The 25,525-nt window shown below is 47.0% G+C and overlaps 2 protein-coding genes across 2 annotated transcripts in view; one reads left to right on the top strand and one right to left on the bottom strand.

The window, feature by feature from the left end:
- Positions 1 to 1,822: 1,822 nt before the first annotated feature.
- On the top strand, positions 1,823 to 5,710 carry star2 (steroidogenic acute regulatory protein 2). The gene is made up of 7 exons (XM_018761013.1): positions 1,823 to 1,888; positions 2,127 to 2,249; positions 2,672 to 2,814; positions 3,229 to 3,387; positions 4,148 to 4,332; positions 4,575 to 4,668; positions 5,307 to 5,710. Exons 1-7 carry the CDS (start codon positions 1,825 to 1,827, stop codon positions 5,415 to 5,417), a joined length of 879 nt encoding a protein of 292 aa, XP_018616529.1. The 5' UTR covers positions 1,823 to 1,824; the 3' UTR covers positions 5,418 to 5,710.
- Positions 5,711 to 5,836: 126 nt separating this feature from the next.
- The window catches only part of adamts14 (ADAM metallopeptidase with thrombospondin type 1 motif, 14), a 54,761-nt gene continuing 35,072 nt past the window's right edge, over positions 5,837 to 25,525 (bottom strand). The window contains exons 7-23 of the mRNA XM_029248818.1: positions 23,885 to 23,990; positions 22,624 to 22,767; positions 22,157 to 22,289; positions 21,679 to 21,792; positions 21,091 to 21,239; positions 20,202 to 20,374; positions 19,845 to 19,978; positions 18,538 to 18,661; positions 18,162 to 18,242; positions 15,310 to 15,473; positions 15,041 to 15,206; positions 14,727 to 14,859; positions 11,927 to 12,134; positions 11,394 to 11,523; positions 10,599 to 10,709; positions 9,132 to 9,581; positions 5,837 to 8,496 (exon numbers count right to left, since the gene is read on the bottom strand). Coding sequence (XP_029104651.1) covers positions 7,940 to 8,496; positions 9,132 to 9,581; positions 10,599 to 10,709; positions 11,394 to 11,523; positions 11,927 to 12,134; positions 14,727 to 14,859; positions 15,041 to 15,206; positions 15,310 to 15,473; positions 18,162 to 18,242; positions 18,538 to 18,661; positions 19,845 to 19,978; positions 20,202 to 20,374; positions 21,091 to 21,239; positions 21,679 to 21,792; positions 22,157 to 22,289; positions 22,624 to 22,767; positions 23,885 to 23,990 — 3,077 coding nt within the window. The 3' untranslated portion in view covers positions 5,837 to 7,939. The remainder of the gene's footprint in view (positions 8,497 to 9,131; positions 9,582 to 10,598; positions 10,710 to 11,393; positions 11,524 to 11,926; positions 12,135 to 14,726; positions 14,860 to 15,040; positions 15,207 to 15,309; positions 15,474 to 18,161; positions 18,243 to 18,537; positions 18,662 to 19,844; positions 19,979 to 20,201; positions 20,375 to 21,090; positions 21,240 to 21,678; positions 21,793 to 22,156; positions 22,290 to 22,623; positions 22,768 to 23,884; positions 23,991 to 25,525) is intronic.

The following is a 25,525-nucleotide window of genomic DNA, read 5'->3' as shown; positions in this document are numbered from 1 at the left end:
GTGTGTGTGTGTGTGTGTGTGTGTGTGTATGTATGTATGTATGTGTATCTCCTTACTTGTCTTAAAACAGAAAAAAACAGAATGATTATATCAGATTCTCCCAGTGTGTGTTTGGAAATACTGAGATAAAGAAATATGCAATATAATGCTTTAAATACAAGAAAAACTAAAGAAAACATATGTTAAAAAATGAAAAGTCCTAACTGATAATACACTGTTACACAATAAAGAGTCCGCTCCCTATACGTGGGAAGGAAAATATATGAGAAAAAAGCAATCGTGGGATTGATTTGTGGCGACTGGCTGTTCACAGAGCCCTTCACAGCATTTGTGAAACATTTGCGTTTGATGGCGCCGAGGATCACGTCTCGCCACACTTCCAAGCCTCTCATCGGCATAATGGGACCAATGAGGGAAGAGTCATCATCACATTCAGAGTGGAACAGCACCTCCAGGCCTTTGTCTGGGAAGGAGCTCAGCAATCTTCAACAGTCTAAGAAAACCCAAAACACATTTCTCCAATGCTGCCAGCCTTTTGGCTCCGGGCCAGAGAAATAATTGAGGGTAACCTTTCCAAATTGTCTAGGCTAGATAAGCCCTCACTTTTTGTTTGGCATGAACTACACACATACACACACACTGTCTGAAACTTCTTGTCCTGAGCAGGGTCGCGGCAAACCGGAGCCTAACCCGGTAATATAGGGCACTATAAGGCTGGAGAGGGAGGGGACACACCCGGGACGGGACGCCAGTCATCACAAGGCACCCCAAGCAGGACTCGAATCCCAACCCACCAGAGAGCAGCCACAGGCCAAACCCGCTGCACCCGCATCCCCCACATACTCTTCAGTTGTTACCATTTACAAGGGCCATGTTATACAGTCTATGGTATTCATATAATTGAAATCATCATCTCTTTGGAAATAGAATATTAGACTAATAATGTAGATAATTTAGATACTTTTTGCTCTTTCCTAAGAGTTTAAAAAGCTCTATTAAAATAGCTCTTTCCATTTTTGACTCAAGTCCTCTCTTGGTCTGAGTGCAGCTCAAACCTGTGTCGTGACAACCGCAACCTAGAGCACCTGGTGACCGGAATAGACCACATTGCGGCCGAGTCCTTGGGTCGGACCGACGGAGCGAGGGAGTCTCACGGTCTCCCTTGAAGCAGTATCGCAGAGGCCTGGTGGGTCCCCGTGGAGACGCTGACAGGTATCTTCCAGCTTCATCTCCTGCCTCCTGACAGCAGAACACTTTTCCCTCAGCGTGAGTGCATTCGGCCTCAAAGCTCTCCAAGGAGCCCAAACTGCTTCTAATTACCCTTCAAAAAGAAGTAAGTGGGAGTTGTCAGATGCAAAATTAGCTTGCATCCCAGGCACTGTGAGATCTTCATTGGCTACGCAGTTTGATTTCCAGTTGTAATTTCTTAGTGTGAGTAAACGTCAGTCAAGAAAGCCTTTCTTGACAAAGAGGTGTTTGGAAGAGGTGCTGTCCCAACGTGCGCGTCACATTAATTCTTTAAACACAACGGCGGCGTTGGCTAAAGACTCAGCAGCGGAACTCGATTATTCTCACTTTGCTTTAAAGCCAAGGGCTGGACTGACAGGTGTGAATCATCTAGAATTTTCTTCGTGTACTGCTGACCCATTCCTGTGAACCATCCTCCCATCCTCTCTCTTTTTCAGGCGGTCCGAGGGCCCTTTCCTGCAGATGTCCTTGAAGTCATGTCATATCTTCCAGCGCTCTCCTTATCTCCATGCCTGTCCTTCGCAGGCACTATAAAGGCGCTCGAATTCTCGGCCCTGCGCTCCCGCAAGAGACAGCATGCTGCCGGCAGTGGTGAAGCTCTGCTGCGGAATCTCGTACCCTCACGTGCGGAGCGCCACAGGTACGAACAGCAGGAGTCTAGGGGGGTTCTTTGGGTGGTGTCCACATGATGCTGTGCTCCTCAGAAACACGTGTGTTGTAAAAAGGAGAAATCTGCTTTCAGTTTAGTCTAAACTTCTTTGTTTAAAGAGAAAGTATTTGCTGTTCATATTTTTTCACATGAAATCTGTGGTCTTTGGCTGCAAACAGGAAACGGTGATGTCCGTGTCATGGAGAGTCTTGTCGTCTTTATGACACAGGTCTGGAACGTATAGCCATGGCTGCTATTGGACAGGAGATAGCACACATGAGTAAAGGCGGTGTGCTCACCGTGCCTCGATGGGCGAGCGCTGTGGGGCAGTTGAGAAGCGTGCCACATAGTGGTGAGTCCGACAAACTGCAGCAGCTCCAGTCTGATTGTCATGCACATGAGACCATGATCATCTACTTCTATTGCAATGTTCAGCCACATTTCCTCCAAAGGTTTTGTGATGGACTCAGTGTCTATATTTTTCAGTATTATACTCAATTAAATATAACTCTGTTTATGTATATCTGAAAAAAAATTATTACTAGGAAGGTGATCAGGAATCGTGGATATTGGAATGAAGTTTTATGCAGCTACTCGTGTGATGAGCATTGGTTCATATGGTGGAAAGTAAACTAGCTGCACTATAAAATCATGCATCTGCATCTAAGTGTCTCTTTCTGCTAAGGTAATGAACGCATTGTATTTTCTATGAGATGTTCGTCACTTTGGAGAAAAGTGTCTGCTAAATGAATACATGTAAATGTAATTTTGCAGGAGAAAAGAGTGAAGTCCTGACAAAGAGACCCGTCGCTTTGAGAGAGGAGGAACTGGCGTATGTGAAGCAAGGACAGGAAGCATTGCAGAAGGCCCTGGATATCGTCGAAGACAAAACTGGGTGGAAAATCGAAATTTCCGAGGTAGAGCTTCCCCTCCGTCTTTAATCCCCTTTCCACGTTTAAGGCAGTCTCTCACAATGTACTGTTTTCAACCTAAGACCATACTGTGTGCTCCTCAACTTAAAACCCTATCAGACTCTTGAGTATATCTGATATAGAATCTGTTCAGCATTTCATCTGCCTTCCTTAATTCACCCGCCTGACACCCTTATAGAATTCCCATAAGGCAGCGTTCAAAGGAAATCCTCACCCTATCGACAGTCTCGAGTTTACGATGAAACTGAAATTTCCAGTAGTCGGAAAGCCCTGGGTGTAAACCGCCCTACGCCTCTTCCTTTCGTTAGGATTTTTCTTCACTGCCATACATATTTTCTCCTGTATCTCTGCACAAAATGCTAAAAATTGCTCTGATGTTACATTCCCTTTTCCCCGCAGAAGAATGGCGATGTTATCTACAGTAAAACCCTTCCGGGGTCAAGAAAGGTCTTCCGGCTGGAGGCCGTTTTAGACGCCTCTCCCGAGGAGCTCCATGACCATCTTTTTGTGAGGGTGGAACAGATGAAGCAGTGGAACCCCAACATCCGGAACATCAGGGTGAGTTGCGTTCACTCACTTTTATTCATTTATTCATTTGTAATTAAAGCAGGGACTGAGCAATTTTAATGGATGGGTAGAAAAAGGACCTTTTTGTAGCAACGCTGGATGATTTGGACCTAAAAATGGGATGTCCACCACAGGTAAGTGTGTTTACAGGTTTTGTCCAGAACTGCTTCCCTGAATCGGTCCATTTACTCCATTAGACGCCACATAAGTATTTATTTCAGACCACTTCTGTATGTTTCCAAAAACAATTACTATCGATTGTTGCTATTATAATGCATAATGTGTTATTACGTGTTTCATTTATAACTTTGGAAGGTGAAATTGTGCTTGGAAATTTTTGCAAATACTGTCATTTTACAAACACTTATGAACTAGTATAATATCCACCATTCAAATTAGGGAAATGTACTAATTTCTGCACAGTTGCTTTAGTTGAAAAATATTATCTTATTTCAGAATTGTATGTGAAAACTTCTTTATATGATAGATAGATAGATAGATAGATAGATAGATAGATAGATAGATAGATAGATAGATAGATCGATTCAGTAATGTATGGTATGGTTAACACATAGAGTAATATTATTACTATTATAGCCTACTATGTACTGGGCTTGAGCGCTTAGGCAGCATATGAATTCAACTTGAATTTTGCATTGTGACTCTGGCTCAGGTATCAAGAGACCTCGCTGTTTGCTGCGACTCCGCTCAAGAGGGCCTTGTTACGAAAGCCTACGCTTGTGTTTTGCAGGTGCTGAAACAAATTGGTGACAGCACAATGGTTACCCACGAGGTTTCTGCGGAGACACCGGGCAATCTGATTGGCCAGAGAGACTTCCTGAGCGTTAGACATTGCTCTAAACAGAAGTCGTGCATTTACTTAGCTGGAATGGCCACAGAGCTGGAGTCGTACCCTCCCCTGAAGGGCTTCGTCAGGTAGGGACACGTCATTTTTTCTCCTCCTATAAATGCCACAGTAGCTCTTGTAAAACGTTTCCAAGGCATGCCGTACCATGATATGGAGTTACATTTACATGCACATGTATTCATGTAGCTTTTCTGCAAAGCGATGTACTGTACATCTCATAGGAAATACGATGTGCTCATTACAAAGTGGGATGCAGATGAACAAGCCTACTTTTCTTGACACTGCTAATGAGGCGGCTTCCTTTGGGCAGGGCCCAAGATGGACCTACCTGCATAATCATACAGCCGACTGGAGACGACACGGGGAGGAGTCGATTCACCTGGCTTCTCAACATGGACCTGAAGGTAAATGAACTCTGCAGAGGAGTAAATCGTAACCGACACGGACGCTCATCCGACCTCAGGTGTTAACAGGTACCGCCTTCCAACAGTTAAAGGAAGGCGATTCTGCTTGGTGTTCGTGGGGTGGACATTTTTAGGTTTTAAAACTAGATTTTAATTGAGCCAAATGGGAACGCAATCGTGTTTCTGGCCCCGACACTGGCTGCAGCATTTGGAGTCGTTGTCAGAAATTCCATGGCCAAAATAACCATGTGAGTCTGGCACAAATCTCGCAGAAATCCTCCCACTGGTGCAGTGTATCTAGCGGCATGAGGGACATGATCAACGCACACGCTGGCTGACAACTAGCCACAACTAGGGATGACTAATGTAATGCAACACAGCTGCCTTCATTCCATTATAGACACTTCAGCGACAGATAGCCCAGCGGTGCCGATGCAACTTCAACATCTGATACTGTGACCTTCATGCTTCCTCTTCCTCACAGCGGATCATTGCCAAGGCCTCTGAACTTTGAAAGGGCTCTGACACATTTGGCTCTTGTTGGAGAAGTGCTGTGTTATACAGTGTGATGAATTTGATGGATACCTTTAGAAGCTGCGCATGACTTTTTCTCTAAAGCAAAATGTTCATTTTTCCAGGGGTGGCTCCCAAAGTCTATCGTCAATCAAGCTTTGCCACGAGCTCAGGCAGACTTCACTTGCTATCTGCGCAGACACCTGTCTGCAGGGTCTGAACTCAGGCAGCATTGAAATGGTCAGAAATAGCTTCCGTTGGGATGACTTGGGGAGAGCGGAAGCTCCCGCTGCCAGGAGACCCTCCAGCCGAACGCAACCACGGGTGCCCAAGAACTCTGCCGCCAGATGTAACTGTTCCAACCAACAGCTTGTATTCAGAATAGGAAGGTATTCAATGCCACACAACCTCATAAAATGTCTCCAAAAAAATTCTGAAGTGCTTCAGTTTACTGATGGATGAATTTTGTCCTGGTTCGGTTCCTTCAGAAACCAGCAGAAGTCATACCTTTATTTAATTATTAAGTAAGTGGACCAATTTTCATCACCATCATTTTAATGCTTTCATAAATTATTGAATGGTGAAAAGAGTATTGATACTAGTTTTAATTTTTTTCATGAGAGTTTCTCATTATTTTCTTTTATTAATAGGGGTCACAAGTGATCTGCAACAGAACATAACAATTGCACATAAAACATTATATAAAGACACGTTTCATTACTGCACTTTTGCATAAATAGGGCTTTAATAAATTCAACATAATTTACTAATCAAGGGATTTCAGAAACACTGCTCTCAAAGAAATCTGTTTCGGAGATGACCGGTGGTCTCCGGTTCTCCGAAGCAGGAGTGGATTTGCACGTTAACCGGATAAAAGCAGTAGGCAGGGTGTGGTACAACGTGGTCTACGGCGTCCAGACCACCGTGCTTTTCCCGTTTGTCTACGGGTGGCGGTTTGAGGGCACATGCACTTGTAAAACATGTCAAGTCATTAAGCCTTTGCTGAGGGCTCATTTGTCAGCCTCACCAAGGAGTTCCACGCCACAAATGCCAAGAGCGAAGAGTTGATCCGCATTTCATGTTAACTGCAACCTTAATATAAGAACATTTTTAATCTCAGCAAGGACTTACTGATTAACTGATTCATTAAAGGCCTTCATTCTAAGGGCAACTTTGGAACCCTGTTCTGTCTCAGTATCCTCTTAACATGTAGTCAACAGCAACCCTAGTTTAGCTGTACCGTAATGAGCATCTGTTTCATCATATTTGGGGTTTGGAGGCCAACTAATGAGGATCCTGTCAGTGGAAACAGCCCTGAGTTTTCCTTGCAAGGCCCTTCCTTTTCAAGAGTTTTGCATCCTGCCTGTGTTCCGCAGAACAGTTTGATTATTGAGGAAAGCGTCTAAAGTCTCTGCTAAGGGTTAACCGTGACAAATGTATCAAGGTTGTGTAGCTCGCATGGAAATATCACATAACATACGTCAATATCACATAACTATCATATAACTGTACAGTACTGCTGTCCAATGTAATTCAATGTCCGACGCCGTCCAGAAACTCCTATCTCACATGCCTCCGCAGCTTTTGCTTCGAGCTGACAAATGCGGTATTGTTCTTCGATGCGAATGACGTGTTTCCAGAAGGATGCTGCAAGCATCTCTGCTTTCAAGAGAAATTAAAGCAGGCCAAGGGTCTGCGTTTGGGTGTCGCGTGTGCTTCCCCAGTCGCTAATTCACAGGTCACATGCTGCCTGTCATCACCACCTTGACCTCGCAGTTGTCCAAAAAGGGTTCCACTACTTCGCTAAATTATCTACCTGCTTCAGCTTTTTCCTACCACACTGAGATTTAATAAATATAAACATTTAAAGCTCTCATCCATGTATATACAAGAACTATACAAAACAAATAAGGAAGTGATTAAAGGCAAAACGGGAACAAAAGGACAACAAGCAGCTGAGAGCGGCTAAAGGGAGATGAACCACATCCGCTAGACCGACAGCATCCTTCTGTATTTCTCCATCGCATCACACTTTAAACAACAGCGTTCTCTGCTGTCGCCTTATTTCTCGTAGGGCGGTCGAATGTACACAATGTACAATGCTGCCTTAAAAATACAGTTTGAAAACATATCCAGAGACATATCTTTTTTAAAGCCTATGCAAGTTCCACGAAGACACTGTGCGTGTTACAGTAGGAGACAAGGTGACACAAACGACTGTTCAGCAACACGTCTATTAATCTGGCCTTGTTCTTTGGGGGCGATATCTTAAAGCACCAAGGTGAGGGGTTGAAACAGCCCCCTGTCAGGGATACCGATCACCTCTATTGATCACAGCTCCCCCATAAGGTAGTGTGCACATACCACATACACTATATTCACACCGTGAGTATAATAGTAGTTCCGATGCACTTAGAAAGAGGTCGACGCAGCTGTACGTGGATCAACGTGAAAATGTTATGCGCTCATGCGGTCGTTACATCCGAGTACGTCCTTGAAGTTTACAGCACCTTAATTCCTGTTTTTCCCATTTGTTATTTTATGCAGAGCTGGTGTTGCCACGCGGTACTTCTCGCGTGCCATTTACTCTGCTGTGTCTGAGGTAACCATCACTGGTCTAAGTCCACTGGCATGGTAATCGTGTTTAACTTGCAGCAAACGGTTAATAGTCCAAGCGATTCACCAGGCGGTAGTTGGGTTATGAGCCGATGAATGCGACAATATTACCGAGGCGCTTGTTCACAGATGACGTCGTCACTCATGTGACCACGGGCAAAGTCCTGCGTGTCGCCTCCCTCTCTGGCGGGGAAGGAACCCGTCTTGACTCGGCAGAGGTGGAGGGGCCTAAAGTGCTGCTTGGGCTGTATTTTGAGGTAGGCCGGGGTGGAGCAGCACTCTGCATTGGAGGTAGAGTTGGTGTGGCGTTCCAGGCTCCCCTCCGCGTGGTGAGGGAGTTGTTCGTTGGAGCCCGGGTGAGAGGGGGGCCACCGGTCAACGGGACGCCGGAGGTCTTGAGGCCTGGGGTACTAGTCACGCCTTGCAAGGTCGTGCGAGGCCTCCTGGTAGCGGCTTTAGTCATCTGTGGTGCGTTGCGGGTGGTCGGAACAACCGTAGATGCAGGGAGCGTAGTGGAGTCGGTCTGGGGGAGGATCTGGGTCGGGATCCCAGGTGTGTCCAGGGCAGGGGCTTGGGTCGTAGGGCCCGGCTTCTTACCGCAGGAGTCGCAGCAGAGCTTACTGTAGCCCGGGATGGAGCAGTATCGCGCTAAGACCTCCATCTGGCAGAATATGGACTTGTCACCGAGACAAGGCTCATCTGTGGATGGAAAGAAATCCGTCGCTGTCATTTTATTTGCAAAGCTCATTGTTGTTTTCAAAGAATTCCACGCTGGGTAAGGCATGATCATTGTACAGCGTAACAGGGAAATATTAACATGGCATAACACTTATTTTGTATTTGCTGTAATATTCTGTAACAGATTTCTAATAGCAATAGCCAAGGGTAAAGTACAAACACGCCATGTCACTCCTTCTCTAAGCAAACAGCCCTGAGGACACCTGCACACCTACACACACCACTCTCACACACGCACAGACACATATTTCCAGACACACCTACGCATGCATATGTTTCTCTCCCTAACAACCATATTTATTTGTTATTTCCAGCACTGAACTGTTGCTCCTCATATTTATAATTCATTTACATGCTGGTTATTAATAAACAAATTTTGATCTTGGTTGTGCTCTTCATGGTCCTGAAGTGTTAACTGAATGTACTTTTTAAAGGCCTTCATACATTGAGTTGTAGCCTTTGACTACAGAGATTATTGCATTTATTCTTTCAGCTGATGCCTTTCTCCACATCAGCTCACAGCACTAAGCTACTTGCCATGATTTACACATTTAAACGGCTCGGTAACTTTCGCTGAAGTAGTTCATGGAAAGTACCTTGGTCAAGGGTACTACAGCAGGAGGTGGCATTCGAACCTCGGTCCTTTGATGTGGCGTTCCAGGCTCCCCTCCGCGTGGTGAGGGGGTTGTCCGTTGAAGCTCGGGTGAGAGGGGGGCCACCGGTCAACGGGACGCCGGAGGTCTTGAAGCCTGGGGTACGAGTCACGCCTTGCAAGGTCGTGCGAGGCCTCCTGGTAGCGGCTTTAGTCATCTGTGGTGCGTTGCGGGTGGTCGGAACAACCGTAGATGCAGGGAGCGTAGTGGAGTCGGTCTGGGGGAGGATCTGGGTCGGGATCCCAGGTGTGTCCAGGGCAGGGGCTTGGGTCGTAGGGCCCGGCTTCTTACCGCAGGAGTCGCAGCAGAGCTTACTGTAGCCCGGGATGGAGCAGTATCGCGCTAAGACCTCCATCTGGCAGAATATGGACTTGTCACCGAGACAAGGCTCATCTGTGGATGGAAAGAAATCCATCGTTGTTATTAATAAACTTAAATTAGGATCATTTTGATCTTGGTTGCGCTCTTCATGTTCCTGAAGCGTCAACCGAATGCACTGTTTAAAGCAGGGCTGTGGAGTCGGTACAAAAAACCTTCGACTCCGACTCCACAGCACTGCCCAGAAGTTGCACATCATTTTGGGGGTCAACTTATCCGGCGAAAATAGGCCTAAACCTATATTACACCTCTAAGTTTTGGGAGTCGATTTATATGCTGGATCAACTTGAACGCCGACATATTCGATACATTTAGTCAACCCAATAATTGCTTCCGACTCCAATTCCGCAGCACTGGTTTAAAGACCTTCATACATTCAGAGCCTTAGCCTTTGTCTACAGAAATGAGTGTTTTTATTCCCTTCTCTCTAGGGCCTTCCTCCAGATCAACTCACAGCATTAAGCTACTTGCCATGATTTACACATTTTAACAGCTGGGTCATTTTCACTGAAGTAGTACTACCGCAGGAGGTGGGATCCGAACCTCGGTCCTTTGATAGCAAGTTCCGTCCACCACACTACCTGGCGCTCCAGTTATTACTTTAATATAATTTCATACTTTTTTCAAAAGTCCTCATCAAAATTTCAAATGCCGGTTATAATACCTTCAAACGATATTCGCGGGACTGATCCCTTTCTATGAATATACCCTTCAACGTAGCCATATTCCCAGCACATATTGCGTGGTGTGTCTAAGTAGACATGTATAATACATGAGGCAGTAATATATATACAGTCCTTTAATATACCTGCATTGTTTCACGAGACATGAAAGCACCTCTCGGTGAGATATAAAAGTTATGTCGCGTTTTAAAGGTCAGCCAATATTTTTTCATGAAGTTTTCCTAAAACATTAATGGATGTATACTGGGTTATTCAAAAATGAATCCTATGAAAAAGGATTTTTAACAGATCCTGCAGCAGCATTGTCATTTTGATTGCAATGTGATGCTGTATGGTGAGGAACACTTACTTGACGATATCTTAGTAACATGAGTTTCTGGTTCATTTTGAGAAGGACCTTCATCCCTTAAGGTCACGTTCTCCGGCGTTCTTGTGGTCAAAGTGGGAAATGTTGCCTCCCCTGGAGAAGCAGAACATGGTAGTAAAGATTTTAAAGCAATGTCCCCGAGAGCAAAGCACTGCATGGCAGTGTTAGTTTACAGCAATATTGCGAAAAATATTTTAATTATGATAAGTGATCGGTGCGCTAGATTGCACAAAAACCTAACTTTTTACAGTAATTACTCAATAATTCACAAATACAGTGTCACACAATTACAAAAGATTATTATAAAATAAAGTATAAAATAAATAAAACTGGATTTGTTTTTGCCCTTAAAGTTGCCTCTAGAAAACCCTACCAACCGCTGTAAGTGTCTCGTTTTTAGGATGAAGTCCCAGCTTTCCAAACCTTTTTATGTGACCCCCCACCCCCATTTCCTGCGATGTACACGGCAAGCTGTCGTTTCGCAGTCTGGCTTTCGGGCACCTTCCCTTAGGCTGTCTGTCAAAAAAACACGCGTCCCTCAAAGTGGAAATGTGCCCCTTGACCCCTCACTTTGTTTTTCCCATGGTGATGGCACATGTCATCTGAGCTGAACTCCACTTGACCAGAGAGCTGCAGGGTGGGGGGGGTGAGTTGCTTTGCTGCTACCGAGGCAACCGAGGCTCCGTGTTCCGACAGCGGGGGGGGGGCACGGGGCTGGGGGGGTTGGAGAGAGCAGACACTCACATCGAGAGTTGGGTGTACGTGGGCAGACGTTACCTGGACAAGGCGAGAGTGTGCAGATGAGGATCGTCTCTGGCTTCTCGGAGTCACATTGACCGTCGCCGTTGTCCGCCGTCCGGCACACCACCTGCCGCTGCTGGATTCCCTCTCCACAGGTCACGGAGCACTGCGGGGGGTGGGGGAAGACAGCTGCTCTCAGCAAGATCTGCTGTGTCACGAAGACCGGCGGGTTTCGTTGTATTGCGCGTTTCCCCTTCGCTTGTTGGAAACGTCAGATGTGCACAACGCCAAAGGCTTCGAGCGCACCCACATTCACAGAACACAAGCCTTTCGCAGAGGAAACGGAAGGATGACGGAAAATGATGCAGACAAGACGCCCGAAGGTGGTTGGCTCGAGCTTGCACAAGACGCCCTGAACAATGGGATTTGAGCTGAGATTCTTGAATAACTCTCCAAGTGGGGCATAGGTAACGCGGGTCGTGTTTGGACACACGTGGAAATCAGTGCTTCCAGTTGTACAACTTGCTCTACGATGGTGCCGTAAAGGTCTGGTTGGACTGAGGACCCACCTGAGACCAGGCTCCGGTCCTCCAGTGAGCCTGGCAGGCAGACTGGTTGCAGGTGCGCCGCGATTCCGGCCGCTCTTCTGTGCAGTACTTTGCGTGGACGGTGCGATTGGTCCCGTTTTGGAGAGCCTGCACGCACTGCACCACCCTGGTCTGGTAGCCCAGCTTGCCACACGTTCTGCTGCAGGGGGTCCAGTTCTCCACCACCCACCTGGGAGGGCAGGGGGGGACTTTAATGGACAGACATCAGGGCCGCAGCAGATCTGCCCTCTGGCAGAGATGTTGGCCAGTTCCAAGTCCACCTCTAGAGCTGTGCTTACATATAGGCTGAAGTACTTGTTATTTTACGTGGGAAAAGATCGAAGCCACGACGAGGATATTATGAAGGCATGAAAACAGTCAATATGTTAACTCCTGCTAATATCATTTCAATTGTTCAAAACAGTTGTTTAATGAAATCGGACAGATATGTTCAAATGCGGTTCGGGGAGTGTGGAGTTCACACGTTCTCCCCATGTCTGCGTGGGTCTGCGTGGGCGCTCTGGTTTCCTCCCACAGATGAAAGACATGCAGTTCAGGCGGATTGGTGATGTTAAATTGCCCGCAGTACGTGTGTGTGTGTTTGTGTGTGTGTCTGGCTACCCTGCAACGGACTGGCGTCCTGCCCAGGGTGTACATCCTGTCAGCCTTACACCCAGTGACTACAGGATAGTCTCTGGACCCCCGTGGGCAACCCTGCTTGGGACAAAGCGCTTAATGAAAATGGATGGATGGATGGATGGATGGATATTATACCAGTTTCTGGACGTGTAACTCAGTGAACGTGTTAAAATACTTGTACAGTGGGGTCATGAGTGACTGGAACAGCACCCCCTAACAAGACGTTAATTACTGCAAAGAGTCAGCGATCATTTCACTGAGCTGCTGCCTGAAAACAAATGTTCCGCGACGCAACCCTTCACCCCAGAGTTACTGTCCTTCCTGCAGTTTTACACTAAAGCTTCATATCAAAAATTGCACAGTAACGAAATGCATCTTCTTGAGAGACTCAGTTCATAGGTCCTTTGCTGAAAAGAAAATTACAAATATTACGGATTCATTTCCAATCTCCTTCGCCATAAGTAATTTGTGGAGACAAAACGAAGCTACAAAGATACACAATGATCACTGAAGATACTGTGATTTTTTTAGGTTCGGGGGACAGGAGAGCCGAAGGGCAGATTGAATTGACCCCACGGCAATTGAAACGCATAACACTGTGAAATAACCGAAATAGCCCTCCCGGAAAATCGATAATGAAAATGTAGATAGACTGCATACTTTAAAAAGTTCAATTGGTTAAGAAAACATAAAAGTATCGCCAAGAAAGAATTTGGAAAAAAAATGGGATGGAAGGTAAATACTACACAGCGTAAAATACCATGAACTCCATCTATTCATTCAAGCCAGAAGGTCCCTTTACAAGCAGGTGACACTTACTGAAAATGGAAAAGGGGGCACATTTGGCCACGTGGCTTTCAGAGATATTATCTGTATTGAAAATCAAGGCTGTCCATGGAAATATTCATTAGAAAACGTGGGACCATTTCTTGCTTCACTGAAAAATGTTATAAGCTGTAAACTACGGTATATGAAATACCGGAGTTGAAGGAGAATTTCCGACTACCCCCCCGAACCCCCCACCTCATTCTTTTTATCATCACCTGATTAAAACTGAACATTTTTCAGAATTGCCAAAAGATCACAAAATTTCCTGCTGGTGCGGTGGTGTAAAATCCGCACACGTGGTTTAGTCCTGTTTCACCATTTTCCAGTGTCACACTTGGAAAATTAATTCCTGTTACTTATTAACACCCTACATGGCGCGGGGAAAAGCACGCCTGATTTATTGTCTCTGGGGAGGAAATTCATGATGAAGTTAAGCAGTACATTTTATCAACCGTTTGATTTTTTTCCATGGGATGACAGCAGTGAGCTGCGTCTTCTCGTGCAAATGTGCAGAGTCAAGTTGAAATATGCGTAAGTTAACCTGATCGCTCTCTGGATGAATTACTGTGGGCTTCAATCATTGCGTGTTTTACAAGCATAACAACACCAGTGTTTGCAGAACCTCGCTGTTTAATTGTTTGCTTTTCGTTTTCCTTTTTTTCCACACCACTGAAACTGCCATTTTTTTATAATGTTACCTAAGAATTTGATTTTATTTAGAATTTAATAAAGTGGGGCAACGGAGAAAACCAATGTTTTAATTGGGCGGCACAGCGAATAGCACTGCTGCCTGGTGGTGCCAGAGGACGTGGGTTCGATCCCCACTCAGTCTCTGTGGAGTCTGCATGTTCCCGGGGTGCTCTGGTTTCCTCGCACACTCCAAAGACATGCTGTCCAGGTTCACTCATGGTGTGTGAATGACAGAGAGAGTGTGTATGTGTTCCACTGATGTATGGATGAGTGAGCCAGTGTAAGTAGTGTATCTAGCAGTGTAAGTCACCACGGTGAATAAGGTGTGTGGGGTAGTAACACTAATAGAGTTCATTTGAAGTCACTTTGGACAAAAGTGTCTGCTAAGTGAAGTAATGCGATTTACCACGACACCAACTTTTTTATCGGAACCAGGAAACTAGCGGTGTGTCAATTGGTAGTCAAGTCAGTTTGCTAACGTGCCCCGTCATCTTCAGTCTTACGTTTTGTCTTTCAATTTACCCAAAATTTCATTTTACATGAAAGCATTTCCGTTTCCCTATCGGGACCATTAAAGTGTGGTCGTCGACGCGTGCCATTCTCTAACGGTCCCGGCGATACTCACATCGGCTGGCTGCATTTGTTCGCGTTGCAACGTTTCCGAATGGGTTTCGGCTTCTTGCTGCTGTCGCAGAAATTCCGATGCACCAGTCGGTTGTCGCTCCTCCTTCTGCAGCCGTACTTTGTGTACTGCACACCTGGGAAAGCGCCACACCGCAAAGGTACGACGGGCGAATGGATATACTTTTAGCCTTAACCCTATGAATCCTGGCATCGTGGCAAAAGATCGACTTTCGCCCGGGCTCTTAACAGCATTATTAAATAATCATGCAATAATTCCAGCTACTGGCAATTTATGTCCCGGGAATGGGCCTGTACCTCCCCCACAAGGCTTGGAGCACTGCGACCAGTTCTTCAGCGCCCATTCGTAGGTGTCGAGCTCGGCCAGAAGCACGTTGTTGTTGGTGATGACTGGAAGCAGGTCTTCGTGAATGATGTACTTATAGGTTAGGCTGATCTTGGAGTCATCCTCTTGAGGGACAACCTGGTAGGATGGGTGGAGGCACAGAATTCCTGCTGCTTGAGATGCCTGTACCTTACTAATAAAATAAAAATCCCACTAGTGAGCGAAAAACTCATGTTCTTACCAACACAACGATGCCTTCGTTAAGCGGCCCTATTGTCTTCAGGGACTCCTTGCCATTTGCGTTGGTGTACTCCCACTCCAAGCCATGCTCAATGAACGTTTTCGACACAGCATCCTCGCTCTTCTCGTTGAGTATGAAATGACCAGTGACTTGATTTTTAACAGCTATTATAGTGGAAAAAAAAAAACAAACCAAACTTATTTCGTTTTCACACCTGAAAAAACGACTGCCTGTTTTTTTCATGTTGTACTTCACCGGAAAATGTTATTGTTAAGAAACACGTTACCAAAGCAGCTCACCTAGAGATCCTAACTAGAGATTTTGAATTTTGGTAACCGCAACAACTATGCACCATTATTAAAATTAAATTCTTTTAATAACATTTTTTCATTTATTCGTGCTGTTCGTTGCTAACGACGAATGTGACTAGCGGGTCACATTCTGTGACTTCCTGACCAGAGATTTCCAAAGATGGCGATGCGATGGGTGCCGCCAAACAGAAATTGCAGACAGGGTTGACCACCGAAAGCATGGCGTTCCACCTTTCGAGAAGACCTCAAGCCCACGCACGTCGAATGGACAGATGCCGAGATCACTGCTGCCAACAGAGCCCATTGGAGAACACTCGTTGCCCGATACATGAACCGATGTGGCAGGAACTAACTAAAACATTTTGCCATACAGATGCTCCTCGACTTACGATGGCTCGACTTACGATTTTTCGACTTTACGATGGTGAGCTGGCGATAGACATTCAGTAGAAACCGTATTTCGAATTTTGATTTTTTCCCAGGCAACTGATACGCGTTGCGATACTCTCTCGCGATGCTGGGCGGCGGCAGCGATCCGCATCTCCCGGTCTGCCACACGGTCGCTATACAGATACACCCCTGTATCTACATTGTGCTCCGTGCATCCATCATGTCACAGAAACGCCCATCTGCGTCTCTCGCTACTGGTGGGAAGAAAAAGAGGAGGGAAATTACCGTTGAGGAGAAACTCAAGATTATTGCCCAGCATGAAGGTGGCAAGTCCGTAATGGTCATCGCACGTGAACTTGGACCTTCGAAATCGACGATCTCGGCCATTTGAAAGGATAAGAAGCGATGGTGTTCGGTCGGTTAGGTGTATTAAATGCATTTTCGACTTACGATATTTTCGCGGAACGTAACCCCGCTGTAAGTCGGGGACCCTCTGTACTCCATTCAACACTTGACACACGTCTGACCGAAAATACAGATTCTTAACCTTTCCAAGCAGTTTTGCTTCATGAAACTCTGCCAGGTTGTGACTGATTGTCGGTGTGAATAAGGCACAGATGATCCAACCCTGGGGGGTGCGGTGGCGCAGTGGGTTGGACTGCAGTCCTGCTCTCCGGTGGGTCTGGGGTTCAAGTCCTGCTTGGGGTGCCTTGCGGCGGACTGGCGTCCCGTCCCGGGTGTGTCCCCTTCCCCCTCCGGCCTTACGCCCTGTGTTGCCAGGTAGGCTCCGGTTCCCCGTGACCCCGTATGGGACAAGCGGTTCTGAAAGTGTGTGTGTGTGTGTGTGTGTGTGATCCAACCCTTCAGAGTTCCATTCCTGCCATTTTCTCATTTTTATAATGCGACATTATTTTCCTGTAGTCTCTTTGCTTCCTAGCTATCTCCGGATCTGACATATTCCAGCCCGTACGCTGTCGGTGTTCCCTCCTCAAGGCCCCATTCGGGCTTCACAGAGATCCTCTGAAAAGGGCTGGGCTCTAAGCCAGCGGCTCGCCGGCAGCCACGGCTGCACAGAGAGCCATTGTTCGCGGGATGAGACGAGCAACACGCGCCGGTATAAGGTAGCTGACTCCACCCGAGTGAGAAAGACTCCCTGGTCTCTGTCCACATGGCATTTCCACCATCCCTTCGAGCTGCTTTAAACCTTCCTTTCTGCTTACTTTGACAAGTACAGTAGAGGGCTTGTCAAAAATTAAACTGTGTCTTGAGTTCAGACCCGACCAGCCACGTGAGCAGTTGTCCTGTTGTCCTGTGCCGTACGCTTTCATCACATTTGGTCCATCGAAGTTCGTTTTTTACGGACGAAACCGGAAAATTTTGTCTGGGAATAAAAAATGCAGTGCATAGTCCACATTTTAAAATTATTGGGGATGCCGTTTAAAAATGCGTGTGGCACGATGGCACAGCAGGTGGGACGGGTGTCTCACGCACCTGGACCGTGCCAGGAGGTTTGATCTCGATTCAGTCTGTGGGAATTTCAACGTCCGCCCCGTGTTCGCATGGCTTTCCTCCAGGTGCTCGGCTTCCCTCGTACACCGGGTGAACTGGTGATATGCGTGCGATTGCATGCTTATAACTACCCTGCGGTGTGCTGGTGTCCCACCCAGGGTGTAGCCAGCCTAGCCTAGCGTCTTGTAACTGCCGTGACCGTGCCCTGGACAAGCATTTCCGGATAGCGAGTGTGTCAGTTTTTCCATTATTACCCTTTGGCATCTTACTTAATACAAATCTTCCCAATCTCAGCATTACTTTACACTTACAGCAACACAGTATGTTCATATACATACAGCAAAAACGAATAGTAATTCAATCTAAACTTTCTTGAATAATCAACCTTGTGCGTTGAACTACCAAAAAAGTATATTTTACCCATCTGTGAAAGCGCCGCTCGTTTTTAAATATCACAAGAGCACAGAATTTGCTCACGTCTCGAAAAAACGTTCATAAGAAATGACTACAGAGCACCGGCCTTTGAACCTCAATAAAGGAGAAAACAAACCCACCACAAACACGCTGCATTTGGAATATCGACAATGATCCGGATCACACACGCTGGCTTCGGTTACTCATGATGGCAGTATGGTAACCAACCTATAACATGAGGCGACGTTTCATCTTCCTCTATGAGAATGTGTCTGGCTCCAACAGGAATGTCAAAAATTTTCAGCATGCCTGCAGACAGTGTGAAAAGACACACACATCAGCAAACAGTTCAAATGACTCCTCAGCCATTGAGGGTCTAATCTATGCCAGTGATCCAGTGGGGGGGACATACTATACGCCGCATGTACAAATTCGCTACACATGGCCAGATATTGGCGTTTTCTCCGCTGACCTTTCATTTGAAGCCTTCAAAAACAAGAGCAGTTGTATCAATGGCCGTAGCAATGATCTGCCAGGCAAATGTGGTAAAGCAGAGCAGAACGATTCGGCACAATGACCACGGCGCTCGGGGCACGTCCGATACCTGCTTTCTTGGGCGTTTTGGTGAGCGTAAGCTTGACGGTGCGGCAGTGGGAGTTGTCCCCCCCGCAGACGCCACACTTGTCCTCCTGCTTGTAGGACCCCACCTCCTTATCGCAGCCCACATTCTGGGAAGATGAAGGGGAGAAGATGGACCCAAGAGCTGAACGCAAAGCCAAACTCATCCGGTGCTCCTTATGCTCGCAACCCAGCAAACTCAGAAGCGGCACAACAGCGGAAGCGAAATACACCTAATGACTCCTTTCTGAACAGTTGATTTCTGGGGTGTGTGTTCAAACCACACTCATGCTCTGAGGCTGCAGGCGACACAGTTACTTTATTGCCTGCCCAGAAAACAACATTTGAGAGTGTGTATTAAACAAGACAATATTTTTTTTCTTTTTCAAATAGTCGCCGGTACATTTTGTCGTACCTGTAGTTCTAACGTGTGGATGACTGTTTGTATAAAAGACACCTGGGGCTCATCTAAAACAGAGCGAAAGAAATGGATGCTTTGCTTATTAAATTCTAAAAAAAAATAATTGCGAATGTTATGCAAGCACTGCCCTACAAAGCAATGAAGAAATCTGATTTAAACTTATTCATCCGATTGCCGAAAAACAATACACACTTAAATAATTCTTCCGAGTGTGAAATATAATAATGTACGTCACCCAATATATCTGTAATGCATTTACAGAGAAAAACGGTTAAGATACGGGCGCAACGGGCTTTTGGAGTGAGAAGCAATATTGGAATAACAGGGATGTGTGGGAGTTATTAACAGATGCTTTTAAAGACCTTTAATACGGAGCAACTGCGACTCGTGCAGTCATGTCATGTCTCACCACCGTGATGTGTCACAAAATTGTACCGCGCTTGATTTACTCAGACTGTCACCGCACAATCAGCACCGTCTCTCCTCATAAGAAGTTATGCATCAGAAGGTGCAGCAACCGTCGATGTCGGTAGATAATGCCAGCTGAGCCTTAACAATTTACCAGCTCCTGACAAACAAGAGTTAATGTTTAAGGTAAACTACACAAATCCTATGGCTGTTATTGCAATAGTTAAAATTTTGACAAATTATAATAATGGTAACAATTATTACTGTAACATTATTAATTATAAATTATAATTGATAATTATAATTATTGGCAAGTTATAAATTATGATACATGAATCCGCGATTGATGCTTCGCTGTTCCCGTGCATAAGAATGGTCTTCGTAAGGTGTTTTCGCTGTCTCCTTCTTGCACGTCCAGCTCTTTCACGGCCTTAAGGAGAAGAAACAGAGCGCGGGCCACTCACCAGACACTCTCCACGAGCGCAGACGCTGAACGGGTCCGAGTAGCTGCAGCGCGTCCCATCGTGCATCACCTGGTTCATGAACACCACCTCCCCCGTTTCCTTGGACCGGCAGCTCAGCTCGCATTTGTGGGCCTCTGTAAGCAGAGAGACGCCCGAGGTCACGGGCGCAAGCGGGGCCCGACAAACCCCCAGAGGGCCTCGCTCCCTCGGACCGGACCGTCCCGTGGACAGAATAACAATCCCTCCCCCGACCGTTGCGTCTCCCTGCCCTGCAGTTTCAGAAATCTTCACTTCCGTGTCCTCCCCTGAATAAAACATTACAGACGGGCGTTTAAATAAATTATGCTGGCAGCTCACCGTCCGGGTGTTCGTACGGGAGCCAGGTATGTTTCATATTCTGATGGTATTTGTTGCTCCTCTGGACGCACTGCTGAGCGCGGAAGTCTTCGTAGGGGCCCGGGCACTCCTCCGAATTGCACATCTGGTAATCAAATGCAGATCCAGGACAATCCCTTCCGCCATAGGCAGGTCTACAGCACACCAATCCGACATACAAGCCCATTACAACACTTTGATATGCAAATGAGGCCCACAAATGAGAAATGAAGAGGACATATGAAGAGGACACCCTCCTCAATGACATGCACATTAAAAACTGCAAGCATTTCTTGAAAAGGGTCTAAAGCTTCCACGTCGAAACGTTTGCTCAAAGTGCATTTTGTCCAGGACATCAACATCGACATCTTGTTCAGTAATTTCAGCTTTGAATTATCGGGGAAAAAAAAATGTGAACAATTTCAAATCGGGTCACCAACGCTGTGGAATAAGTTTATTTCCTATCACATTGTGTCATGAGTTTGTGAAGGTCTACTTACAAATTGCTTATAGGTGAAAGTAACTTTTTTCATGCAACATTTCTCAGCCTAATTAAAAATAAAGAACTTATTGTTTTTACGACAGGAAAATTAAAGTGCCGATCATTCATTTTCACCGCTTTCATTCGGCTTGTTCAAAACCGTGACACGTCTCGCGTTTTTTGTGACGCGGCAGTGTTCCGCGTCTGGCAGTGTGCCAAGGTGTGTGTCTCGTCACATCCCTCCGTTTGCTTACATCCAACGACACCTGCGCTCAACCAGCAGAATGTCAAATGTCCCAGCAGCGCTATCCATCGATCGCTTGTCTGCAAGGCAACGTGGGACCGTGCGGCGTCCTGCCCCCCCTCCCCCACGACCCCGGCGACTCTCACGGTGGGTTGTCGCACTGTCTGCTGCGGGATCTCACGCCACCCCCGCACGTCCGGGAGCAAAAGCCAAACTTGCTCCAGGACCCCCAGCTGCCATCGTGGCCGTAGGGCTGGTGGGCCGACCTCCAGATGCAGTGGCCCTTGAAGCACCACTGTAGAGCACAGAAACGCGAGACGGTGATGAGTTCTGATGAGCGATGAGCTGATGTACAAGGTCCAGCGAGAGACGGTGGCAGCGCGCCCCAGCTTTGGAGCGAATCATCTCACCTTCGGAGCTCGAACAGACAATAGAAAGAGTGGAGGCTCCCCTCGGCCCGAGATCCCAGCGAGCAAAGCGCTGCGGTGTTATTACACTCCACTCTACATTTCTTAGCCCTTATGACCCGTTTCACGAAAACCACATCTCGGTCCATAGGATATTAGTAACTCAGACAGGAACGGCTTGTTCTGCGATGACCGACTGAACGCAACGAATACGTTTCGAGTACAACGTTCTGCTCGTCAACGGAACTCCTGTGTTTCTGCTGACTGTGGAATTTGCCTCCAGAGACAAACACAAGACACCGTTAATAACCGAGGCTAATGCAGTACCTTTCCTGGCGCGCACTCGGTACCGTCCACAGGGGGTCCTTTCTTGGTTTTGCAGAAGTACTGGTTGTCGGGGTGACTGCACCAAAGCTGTTTGCAGGGGTCGTAGGTGCGGAACTGCAGGAACGGAGAGATGTGGAGCATCAAGGGGATGGAAAGGCTGAGCACATTATGGTGGCAAAGACCTGCAAAAAAGTTGGACATCCTTGTTCCGACACGGCTTTCCGATGACCCCGAACGGTACATCGGTAGATTGAGGTGAGGGCAGATACACGCAGCTGAGTCGAACCGAGGGGTCGGCCCACTTCAGCGGGAGCATGGCGCACGTGACAAGAGTCCGACGAGACCCTTGACGCACAAAGGAGCTGGGAGGTGAGACCTGCCACGGAGGTTCCGGCAGGGGGTTGTCGACTGGGGGGAACGCAGCCCGACCGGAGACGGAAGCTACCGTTCCGGCCAGATGCAGGGTGGCCAGACTCACCGCGGTGCACATCTTGTACCCGACTCCAAAGTCGAAGCGGCACTGCTCGTCCATGGAGTAGTTAATGCCGGGCAGCTCTGGAAGTTTGGGCCACTTGCGCTCGAAGGGATCGTCCAGCAGGCAGTCGTACGAGCTGGACGGAGAGCACAAACGCAGAGCGGGGGGGAAGGGGGCATTTCAAGAGAGCCGCTCAACAGATCTTTCTTACTTTCAGCAGAATGAGTCAACGCGATGCATTAAAATTCTCCGTCGCAAGCACGCTACCTGCAGAAAGTGATGACCTTTGCTTTGACACCCACCAAATGTTACCTAATGCGGAGCTTAAAACGGTGCTAACGTGACCGTTCCGCTCCGCCGCCCGCACTCGGATCTCTTGGATCTCACGGCCTCTTCAGCGGCTCGCTACTTGTGGGTGGAAAAGAGCTGCAGAAATAAAATATTAATGTAAAGTGCGACCGAGGACATACTGGATGTATCTGTTGAGTTCCTGCTTGCTGCAGCGGGACCAGTGGTAGCGGTGGAAGGCAGCCTGCACCAGCGGCGCCATGATGCTGCCCATACTGGTTTCGTCGGCGCAACGATTCCCTTGGCCGTCATGTTCCATACCTAACCTGTTAATACCGTACATTAGTTACTGTGCAAAACGACATGCGGAACATATTAACGGGGCAGTTCATGCACCTGTAACGCAGCCTTGACACAGATAATGAAATATTGAAACCAAGTAAAGGGGCTCGATGAGGGAAAGAGAGCAAAAATCCCAAAAAACGGTGCAAGTTTTGGGTCGGCTTTCGGGCAACAACGGAAGGTCACACAAAGGCCCGCAAGCAACCAATTGATGTACAACATAAAAATGTGTTTACGTGTTTTTATCGATCCATTTATTTACTGATTTCTGTTTGTTTGTTTGTTCCTATGCAAATCGGTAAACAAAGAGATGTAATTAGGAACGATCGAGGCCGGGGCACAGAAGGGACCCCCTGCAGGCGGCGCTGTTGAGCTAACCTTCGGCCCCCAGCGACGTCGGCGGAATGCGAGTGTTTTTGCTGACAAACAATCCCACACGGGCACATCTGCAAGGCCTGCTCACGAGACACTGACCTTGAGCGGGGTAAGAAGGAACGCGCTTCTGCATCCACAATGGCAGCAATATCCCGGTCAGAGCGCTCAGCCCAGAGGACCTCGCCGCCCAAGTGTATCTTGTTCCCCGCCACATCGAACCCAAGTCCTTTCCTACACCTCTCCCGATAACTCTTGCACGTGAACAAGCCGATTCCATCGCCTCCTTTCAACTAACAGAGGTTCTGGAAGTCCTCCAAATTCTGGATTTGAACCAACACCCTCTTGACCACAAATACTGATGACCCTATTGCTGTAACTCCCCGGGCAGCTTCGACCCAACCTTTCCGTCGGCAGGGTGCCGACTCCCCGTTGCAGAACATAAGAGTCATATGAGCGTGAGCGCAATATGCAGGAACGCGCATTTTCTGCAGGGAATATTCAAATTACGCTTGGAGGACGAAAGCATAAGAGTTTAATTAAACTGATCTAATTGATTGATTCAATTGATTTAGTTAGATAGCACAGAAAGAGAATGTTGTAAACGTCTGTGACCTTTTCACCTCGACTCAGCCGTACCCTAACGTGGTACTCGGAAGCTGAGCTGGGGGTCTGGGGTCTGGGGTCTGGGGTCTGGGGTTTGGCGTCCCGCGTAAAGGCTACACTTACACGTGACCGGTCTCGTGGGCGACCACGAAGGCTGAGGAGAAGCCGTCCTCGTGGTTCAACGTGCAGCTCCTCAGAGGATGACACATGCCCGTTACCGGGGCGTAACCTGGCAACGGAGACCAAACGACGCTGGTGAAGCGGAAGAGAATCAGACCCCAAAGAGCAGGGCTGCGCACGTATTGCAACTCAAAAATCAAGACAAACTGAACTCAAAGTCTGTTTAAAAGGCATTTTAAATTCAGGGTGAAATTCACGGCGCAACATATGTGTGTCTTTTTTGTGTCTGTAATGGTTTATAGAAAAAGAAATACACAAAGCAGACCTTGCGGACACACTGACTTCTTCACGCAGGACTAAAGCGGTCGATGCGCAGACCTTCGTGAACAATGTACTTCTTAACTCCAACAAGAAAAATGAGGCCAAAGGCTTGAGGTTAAAGCGAGCGCAGTCCAACACCGGCACGGTCGAACAGGCAGAACCGTGCGACTCGGCGGTAAAACGAAGCTCTCAGACAAAGACAGGAAACAAGGCTCGATCAAGAGGTGTGCAGTGATTCTGCTCAGCGCATTTTTTTTCTTGTTGTTGTTTTTTGTAAAGCACAGTCAGATTTTTTTTTTCCTTCAAATTTTGTGCATTCCGGCTATTTTTGAAGACCTTTGGCATGCAGGCAAAAAGCAGCAAAATCATACAGTACGAAGCAAACAGCCACGAAAGCAGCAGGAGGTCTTGGTCAGCAAAGCATTACAGTGCAAAAGGTATTGTCCATATTAAGGGATCACCAGCGCGCGCGCACACACACACATACACACACACACACACACACACACACACACATGGAGGCCCAGCAAAGGCATTGTTTTGAGCGCGTGACTGCGAGTACGCCCACTGATGCCAGTGACTCCACCGTCCCGTGTGCAGTGTGTGCTAAACACAAACATGAACTCAAAGGGGTCACAGGGGTGATATTCCACAGAATGAGAAGTGCATTGTTGACCGGGGGCCAACGCAAGCTTTGCATCGCAAGGAGGAACTCGGAGCCCCGAGGGTTGGTCTACAAGACATCCAGACGACATCATCATCCAAGTCATCTCTAATACAGAAACAGCCCTGAACGTTAACCGTGTCATTACGTGGGAAATATTCTATGTCAGTCATAAAAGCATAAGTTAATATGAGAAGTGTTTCAGTGAAAATCGAGTAGGATAAAAACTAACATGTGACACGGGTAGTATTCACATTATTGTGTTTGTGAAAAAGAGAAAATTATCATATGCCATTGCTACAGACATTCTTGAAGGTTGTATAGGAACAGGATTGTTTTTGTCCCATATTTAGGACTTGAACCTAGTTCTTTCAGGCGGTTCCTTGGGGGGGGAGCGCAATGTTTACCTTCCTATCTTAAAGATGACTGTCAGAGCAGAAGGATTAGACCTATCAAGCCTGGACTGCACTTGGAGACACAGATGTTGTGCTCAAAATACGGCTGAAACTATGGCAACTCCAAGTATAACAAAACAAGGCGGGCACAGAACTTCTGACTGTTCTGGAAAAAGCATACACTCGGACTGATAGTGACCTCATGCAAAACAACAAAGATATTTAGACTCTCGGAGGCATAATTATATTAACTGTATGATTACT

Source organism: Scleropages formosus, chromosome 24, assembly GCF_900964775.1.
Source record: "Scleropages formosus chromosome 24, fSclFor1.1, whole genome shotgun sequence".
Lineage (NCBI taxonomy): Eukaryota > Metazoa > Chordata > Actinopteri > Osteoglossiformes > Osteoglossidae > Scleropages > Scleropages formosus.
Note: the sequence above shows the minus strand (reverse complement) of the source record. Positions and strands in the feature narration are given on the sequence as shown.

What these genes read in the sequence shown, in the direction of transcription:
- star2 (XM_018761013.1), top strand. Translation starts at nt 1,825, where the DNA reads ATGCTGCCGGCAGTGGTGAAGCTCTGCTGCGGAATCTCGTACCCTCAC. An exon ending in TCACGTGCGGAGCGCCACAG is followed by an intron (nt 1,889 to 2,126) that starts GTACGAACAGCA and finishes TTTATGACACAG; the next exon opens with GTCTGGAACGTATAGCCATG. An exon ending in CCCCTGAAGGGCTTCGTCAG is followed by an intron (nt 4,333 to 4,574) that starts GTAGGGACACGT and finishes TCCTTTGGGCAG; the next exon opens with GGCCCAAGATGGACCTACCT.